At 44.6% G+C, this 8,291-nt stretch overlaps 1 protein-coding gene across 1 annotated transcript in view; it reads right to left on the reverse strand.

Annotated features, from left to right (window-relative positions):
* Positions 1-4,802: 4,802 nt before the first annotated feature.
* The window catches only part of Krt6a (keratin 6A), a 9,601-nt gene continuing 6,112 nt past the window's right edge, over positions 4,803-8,291 (reverse strand). Inside the window, exons 2-10 of the mRNA XM_021216296.1 lie at positions 8,193-8,290; positions 7,439-7,653; positions 7,054-7,114; positions 6,801-6,896; positions 6,506-6,670; positions 5,956-6,081; positions 5,605-5,825; positions 5,140-5,174; positions 4,803-5,035 (exon numbers count right to left, since the gene is read on the reverse strand). Coding sequence (XP_021071955.1) covers positions 4,803-5,035; positions 5,140-5,174; positions 5,605-5,825; positions 5,956-6,081; positions 6,506-6,670; positions 6,801-6,896; positions 7,054-7,114; positions 7,439-7,653; positions 8,193-8,290 — 1,250 coding nt within the window. The remainder of the gene's footprint in view (positions 5,036-5,139; positions 5,175-5,604; positions 5,826-5,955; positions 6,082-6,505; positions 6,671-6,800; positions 6,897-7,053; positions 7,115-7,438; positions 7,654-8,192; position 8,291) is intronic.

The raw sequence follows: 8,291 nt of genomic DNA on the forward strand, positions 1-8,291 counted from the left end.
TTGTTATTGAAGTCCAGGTGTAATCCACAGTAATCTGATAAGATGCAAGGGTTTATGTCAATCATCTTGCATCTGTTTAGGCTTGCTTTATGCCCAGTGATACAGTCTGTTATGGAGAATGTTCCATGAGGTACTGAGAAGAATGTATATTCTTTTGTCTTTAGGTGAAATGTTCTGTAGATGTCTTTAGGTCCATTTGATTCATAGAGTCTGTTAGTTTCATTATTTCTCATTTTAGATTTTTTTTCTGATAACTTGTCCATTGGTTAGGGAAGGGTGTTGAACTCTCCCACAATTAATCTGTGGAGTCTGCTGTGTAGTTTAAGCTATAGCCATGTTTCCTTTGCAGATGTGGTTGCTCTTGTATTTGGGGGGATATACATCCAGAGTTGACAAGTCATCTTGGTGGATTTTTTCCTCTGATGAATATAAAGTGTCCTTCCTCATCTCTTATGCTTACTTTTGGTTGAAAGTCTATTTTACTAGTTATTAGAACGACTACTCCTATAACTTTAATTTTTTCAGTGTCTATTTTTAATGATGGTTTTTAAATGCTTTAACTTCCCTCCTAGCCTTCAACCAGAGGTAGTGGAAAAGAAAGGGTGCCAGAGAAGTAGATCTGTTTAGAAAAAAAATTTTTTTTGAGCAACTTCCTTCTGTGTTGTCAGGAAATCAGCAGTTGGGTTCTCAGGTCAGCAGCGGCAGCTTGATCTACTTATAAACACTTCTCGGATATACCAGTATAGCAACTGAGTCAGGATAGCAACTGATTCAGCAGCAGTGCTTCTGCCTAACAGAGCCAGCCAGGCCTCAGCCTTGGCACAAGTTAACAGGAGGGACCAACAGGAACACCAGGAGAAGTTCTCAGTCATGCCTCTCTCAGTGAAGTGAAGATCAGCCAAGAAACAAGACCAACAAGCATTGTATAGCTTGCTCTATAAGCAAGCCTAGACCAGCCTCTGTCACTGTCCATCAAGTTGTATTTATACTCTCTCTAAACATCACACGTTCTCCACAGGTCTTGCTTCAGCACATGAGTCTGTCTCAGCTGACATCATTCTGCCAATCAGCCCAAGTCCACGGAAGCAAGTCCATAGAATGCACCACCAGAAGTTTTTTGGTACATTTCTCTCTATGAAGTCCTGACAAATGGAGCTCAACTACACAATGTAAGGTAGACCAATATATATGTGTGTCATTAGCAAAGAATCCTTCATCACGTGTCCTTTCATGTGCTTGTTTTAGTAGGACATCATTTCACTTGTGTCTGCATCAGTGGCACGTTCCTTCATGTGTCTGCTTTAGCAAAGCATCCTTTCACTTGTATCCAGTACATGAAAACACTCCTTCATGTGTTTTCCCAAGCAAAATACCATCCAACACAACTGACTTTCCAAAGAACCCTTAAGTTTCCACTTCATACTCAAGCTCATTTCTTGGATCCATTTGCTTGGGAAACCTTTTTCCAGACTTTTTTGCTGAAGTGTATTTCTTGTTTCCGGCAGAATGAGGCATCCTGTTTATGCATCTACTCTATTAGCCTGTGTCTTTTCATTGGGGAATTGAGTCCATTGATGTTGAGATGTATTAATAGCCAATGATTATTAATTCCTGTTATTTTCATGGTGGTGGTGGTAATAGTAGTAGTAGTAGTAGTGTGATTCTCTTCCTTTTGTGTTGCTGCCGTGAAATGATTGATTTCTCTTGTTTTCTTGGATGTAGTTACCCTCTTTGTATTTGAATTTCCTTCTAGTATCCTCTGTAGGACTGGATTATTGGAAACATATTGTCTAAATTTGATTTTGTCCTGGAATATCTTGTTTTCTCCATCTATGATACTTGAAAGTTTTGCTGGGTATGACATCTGTGGTCTCTTAGAGTCTACAGGACATCTTCCCAAGCCATTCTGGCTTTTAGAGTCTCTGTTGAGAAATCAGGTGAAATTCTGGCAGGTCTGACTTCACTTGTTACTTAGGCATTTCCACCTCTGATTGCATTTAAGACTCACTTCAAGGACAGAACCCATTTCCTCATACTTAAATAGCCCAACACAGGTGACTGCCTCAATCTTAAGCCCTAGAGGAGAAACTGATACTATTATTCTGATATGGACATAGTAATAAGCTGTTCATTAAGCTCTTATCTTTAAGATTAATTCATATCTTAAGCCTAATCAGAGAATCTTGTTCTATAGTAGATAATGATTAACACAGACACCCCCAGCTGGCATCTTGTAGAGAGTAAGGGACTGTGAAATGTTGAGCTCTAAATGAACATCTATACACACTCCCTCCACACCCACAAGGCTCAGGAATCATGGCAGAACAGAGAGAAGATTGTAGTAGCCAAAATTTGTGAATGTTAGCATCAGAAGCCAGCCAGTGGTGGCACATGCCTTTAGTCCCAGCATTTGGGAGGCAGAAGCAGGTGGATTTCTGAGTTTAAGGCCAGCCTATTCTACAGAGTGAGTTCCAGGGCAGCCAGGTCTATAAACAGAAACCCCATCTCAAAAACAAGAGAGAGAGAGAGAGAGAGAGAGAGAGAGAGAGAGAGAGAGAGAGAAATATATTTGCTGGACATAAGGACATAACAGGGCCATTGTGCACATGACCAGAGCTCTCACCAGTTAGACTCGTTTCTCTTGGCATACTGCCCCACATAGATTTGTCTCTACTTCCAGAAGGCAAGAATACCAGGTGAACCACCATACCTGTCTACCTTGTGTACCTAATGTTTATGCAACTGAACTACACCTACGGCCCCTTTTGTGGTATTCATTTATTACATTTATAATGGACACATACTACATGATTTGAATTTTATTTAAATCACTTTATAAATGACCCTATTGTGTATTTTCTCTATACTATTTTCCCTATCAGTAACTGTCTTTTCTGGTGTCATATATGTGCACATGTGTCATGAAAAGAGTTAGATTTCAGAAATAAATCTTTATTTTTCTTCCTATTGGGGAGTTCTGGGCAGAGAGTGGAGAGAAACCAGAATGGCAAGCATCCAGTGTTGTCTGGGGAGCCAACAGAAAGTGATGCAGAAGGATCCAGAAACAGCAACAAAATGTGGCCACCAACAGAAAGTTATGCAGAAGGATCCAGAAACAGCAACAAAACCAATGAAAACATCTCCTGCTCCGTGTCCTTGTGGGTCATGATGCTGGGTGTTATTTGAGGTGACAATGGGGCTGAAGAAGTCCCAGGAAGGAATCAAATGATTGACCTCACACTGGAGCTGAGGTTGCCCTGCTCACTCGTAAGTTAAACCAGGAGTGAAACTAACATACCTGGTCAGCCACCCGCAAACCAAAACTCTGTGAATATCCGTGATGGAGGGCTAAAGGCACTAGGAGGGCGACTGTGGTCTCCTGAAGCCATTACAATGCGCAAAATGAGAATTTCCAGTTTTGAATGCGTCTTGAGTTCCTTATTTTGACCCGCTTGAACTTCTCCAGTGCTTCCCATTTGCAGACGTGATAGGTGGGATGCACGGTGGTGACTGAACATCTTCTTGTGTTTCTGTTGTCCCACTAGGGCACTTTTACAGAAATGCAATTTCAGGTCAGAAGGAGGAAATGTTCACACTATTGTGGCTGCTTGTCAAGCAAGTTTCTTGGTCATGAAGACAACTGTAATTCTAAATCAAATACCTTATTATCTTGTAAAAAAGGACTCTGGCTATACCTGTCCAAAAATATGCTTCTCCGCCCAAATGCTCCTGCTGAGTACTGTGATCCCCTGGCAATCACATCAGCGCCTCCCCCCTCCATTAATTCCTAATAAGGGCTGTTAGGAGTGAGTTTTCATAGCTGCAGATCATGTTCTCACTGGCAGGATGGCAAGTCCTGTGGGAAGGAACGCTGGGCTGACATCTGTTGATTATCTTTAAAGAAAGGGAAGTAAACACAAGGGAAATGAATACATTAAAATTATTTATAATAAAATGAAGGAAATATAGGCTTCCTCAAAAGACTCTCAATTTGAGAATGGAGGAACAGGTAAGAATGGAGTGAAGACATCTGGCCAGGTCTAGATGGTGAAATATGAAGGGGGGGAAGTGATGGAGCTCTATTTTATTTAAAAAGTTATTGAAATTAATTGAAAATGTGAACTTAAATTTAAACTACAGTATACTAACAGATGAAGACATGCACATCTGACGAGGGAACTGTAATGATACCTTGTCTAGCAAGGCCACAGAATTTCCATATAAAAAAATTGCAACAAAAAATGCACACGGAAAAATGTATTATTTATAAACCTGCTTTATTTAGAAATTACAAGGAAGCAAAGAACATCAAGATAAGCAAAGGTGTCACATGAGCACAAGCTCTACATCACTGGGCCAGTGACTGGGCAGTCACAGTTACTGACAGGGAGGTTTATGATCTTGAAAGAGGGGGTTTCTCAGGCCATGAGAAACTCATAGGGAGCTGCTCGTTTCTGGAGTAGGACCCAGACAAGGATTTCAAAAATGAAGGTGACAGAGACACCCTGTCAAAGGCAGCCTCAGAGACAGAGGTAGGGAGGCAGGAGCCTGGAAACCAGATACAACATGAAGCACCAAATATGAGTGAATTGTGATGTGAGCTCAGAGGGTGACTATAAAGAGATGAGTAGTGGGGACGCATGGGGACAGAAGTATGAGCAAAAGGACACAGCCTCCTCAGCCCTAACAAGAGAGCAGAGGTGGGGTCCAGGGAGGAGAAGCCCCTGAACACGGGGCTCTGAGCACAGGGTTCTGCAGCCGTGACATCTGGGACCAGGGACAAGCTCTTGGTGACAGGGAATTCACTGCCTGTAGCTCTTCTTGCTGGAGGAGGTAGTGGTGTATTTGATGGTGGAAAGGCTGCCACCAGAAGAGCTGAGGCCACCTCCGATGACTCTGCCACTGCCAGCACTGAAGCCACCTCCAAGACCATGGCTACTGCCGTAGGAATAGCTGCTGCCTCCACCCAGGCCTAAGCTGCTGCTGGCACCACCTGCACTGCCATAGCCGCTGGACACGGTGGACTGCACCACAGCTGTGAAGGAGGAAAAGGACACCGCAGACATGGTAAGCCCACTGTGACCAGATAATCAAGTCACAAGGTAAGGAGAAGGGGAGTTTGCCAAGCAGAGTACTTACAGATGTTCACTGGTCCGACACCTTCACCATTCAACCTAGGAGAGAAAATCAACAGGTGAGAACTACTCAGCCTTCACCTCAGTCCGAATGGGAAGCCTCAATTTGGTGAAGGTTCAGAGAGAACCCACTGGAGTTTTGTTTGGGGTTTTTTGTTTGTTTGTTTTGTTTGTTTGTTTTTAAATATTTCTTTATGCAGGCTATATATTTGAGTACACTGTAGCTGTTTTCAAAAACACCAGAAGGGGGCACTGGATCCCAAATGACATGGTTGTGAGTCACCAGGTGGTTGCTGGGAATTGAACTCAGTAACTCTGGAAGAATAGTTAGTGCTCTTAAACACTGAGCCATCTCTCCAGCACAGTAAAGAGTTTCTTAAAGAGACCATTGTGGCTACAGTCACTGCTCCCTCATCTTGTGCTAGCATCATGGAGCTGTCCTCAGGGGTTGGAGGATGTAGTTACCCACCTGCACTCCTCTCCTTCCAGCAGCTTCCTGTAGGTGGCGATTTCCACATCCAGGGCCAGCTTGACATTCATGAGCTCCTGGTACTCCTTCAGCAGCCTGGCCATGTCCTGTTTGGCCTTCTGCAGGGCATCTTCCAACCCTTCCAGCTTGCCCCTGGCATCCTTCAGGGCCATCTCCCCACGTTGCTCAGCATCAGCAATAGCAGCTTGCAGGTTGGCACACTGGGAAGAGAGAACAACAAAAACAATCTTGGAGTGTGCATCTCTGCAGAGGCTGAGCCCCAGGCCTGAGCAAGAGTTAGAGGACAGGAAACAATGACCAGCAACCCATGCATTTCTCTGTCTACCCCACCTGCTTCTTAACGTGGTCGATCTCAGATCTCAGCCTCTGGATCATGCGGTTGATCTCAGCGATCTCCTGCTTGGTGTTGCGCAGGTCGTCCCCATGTCTGCCAGCTGTGACCTGAAGCTCCTCATACTGAAGACCAATCAAAGAGAGAACATTTATACAAGTTGTTACATGCAGAAGCAAATCCACCTCTAAGTGGCACACACTGCCATGGATGTGTTGGCTTTTCCGCAAGACATGATTTAGGAGACCACAGACTCCATAGTTCCCTCAAGAAGTGAAAATATTCTGTAGTGTCTCATGAGGACCAGTGTTCAGAGTACAGCTCAAGCAAAGAGCATGGATCCTGTTTACAGCAACTTTGCATCTACCTCTGGGTTCTTTTGCTCTTAGAATAAATCATTATTCTATAACCCAAGAATAAGGTACATTTCCAAAGAGAACACGCTAGTTTCTCTTTAGTGGATCTCCAATACTCAAGTCTTGGACTGATGACTTATGGACTTGAGGGTGGGTCCCATGCATCCACATTAGCGACCACCCCAATACTCACTTTAGTCTGGTACCAGGACTCAGCTTCAGCCCGACTTCTCTGAGCAATGTCCTCATACTGGGCCTTGACCTCGGCAATGATGCTGTCCAGGTCCAGGCAGCGGTTGTTGTCCATGGATAGGACCACAGATGTGTCTGAGATCTGAGTTTGCATCTGAGACAGTTCCTGCAGAACAGAAATTGCCATGGTCATCTCTGTCTGTGTTGGATCACAGAGGCTCCCAGCACTTTGCACAGAAGGATATAAAGGGAATAGGAAGGAGAAAGAGAGAGAAGGGGAGAATTTGGGGACTTACTGCCTCATAAATAACTCTCAGGAAGTTGATCTCATCTGTCAGACTGTCTGCCTTGGCTTGCAGTTCAACCTTGTTCATGTAGGCAGCATCTACATCCTGAGAACACCATGAACAACAGGAAGTCAGATTAACTCTCTAGCCCAGACCATTCACCTCTGTCTCCATCGCCACCATTTCTCTGGAATGGAACAGTAAGGCAATGACATTTCTCTCTCTCAGTTGAGGAACCCATCTTCATGATTAGTCAGCTCACCTTCTTCAGCATCACAAATTCATTCTCTGCTTTTGTACGCCTGTTGATTTCATCTTCATATCTGTGAGAGGAAAGGCATACAACATTGGGGCTAATTAGGTGAAGCCATCAATGGCAGCCTGTGACTCTGCCCCCATATTCTCTGAATATAACATATCCAAACATGCCTAAAAGGTGACTTTTTTATTAACTAATTCATTCCTTTTCTATTCCTTAATGTCCTATAACCCTAGGCCCTCCTGGTCCTAGGCTTTTGCTCTTTGACCATTAGTTCTCATTTTTATCTCTGTGACCAAACTTTCTTAAATCATGGAGCCCCTGTCTAGATTTGAGATTCCATTTTTATAAAGTCTTGAGACTGGATTCTTCCTTCTTTGTAACTCACTTGCTCTTGTAGTCCTCCACTGTGTCCTGCATGTTCCTCAGCTCAGAGTCCAGGCGACCCCTCTCTCCAATGATGCAGTCCAGCTGTCTGCGGAGGTTACTGATGTACTGCTCAAACATAGGCTCCAGGTTCTGCCTCACGGTCTTGGTGCCCTGCTCCTGCAGCAGGGCCCACTTGGTGTCCAGGACCTTGTTCTGCTGCTCCAGGAACCGCACCTGGAGGGGCCGAGTGTGAGGAGGAAACGTTTGAGTTTCACCCTTCTATGACCCCTTCACTAGTGTGGGTGCCTTCTCAGGCTGTCTGACTGAACTCATTCAGTGTAGGTAGAACCTGGTTCTGTGTCTGAGAGGGAAACAGTCCAGACTGAAGCACCCAATGCCACCTCTCTAAGGAGGGCAGAGTACTCATGCAGGGCACTGCCAGGTTAGCCGTGGCTTGATGAAGTATGCTGCAANTTTGTGAGGCTGGCATGTCCCCCAACTGCACTATACATAGTTACACTCTTCCATTTCCCTACCAGTCTGTTTTCTGAGTCTTTCAGTTATCTCAGTCCACTGGGATCAGACACCCTTATAGTGCAACCTCTGGAGGAGAGGAACTCTGACCCTGACTTCCAGATGCCAGTCTAACGGAAGAGGTGCACACAATCTGGAGAGAGAATGAGCTTGAAACAAAGGCAAAAGCCTCTNCCCTCCACCTCTGTTCAGCATTCCCTGCAGACTCACAGGCTGCTCTAGGAAGGACCATGTCTCACCTTGTCGATGAAGGAGGCAAACTTGTTGTTGAGGGTCTTGATCTGCTCCCTCTCCTCAGTCCTGACCCGCTGGATGGTGGGGTCGATTTGCAGGTTCAG

The sequence above is a fragment of the Mus pahari genome, chromosome 17 (assembly GCF_900095145.1).
Source record: "Mus pahari chromosome 17, PAHARI_EIJ_v1.1, whole genome shotgun sequence".
NCBI lineage: Eukaryota > Metazoa > Chordata > Mammalia > Rodentia > Muridae > Mus > Mus pahari.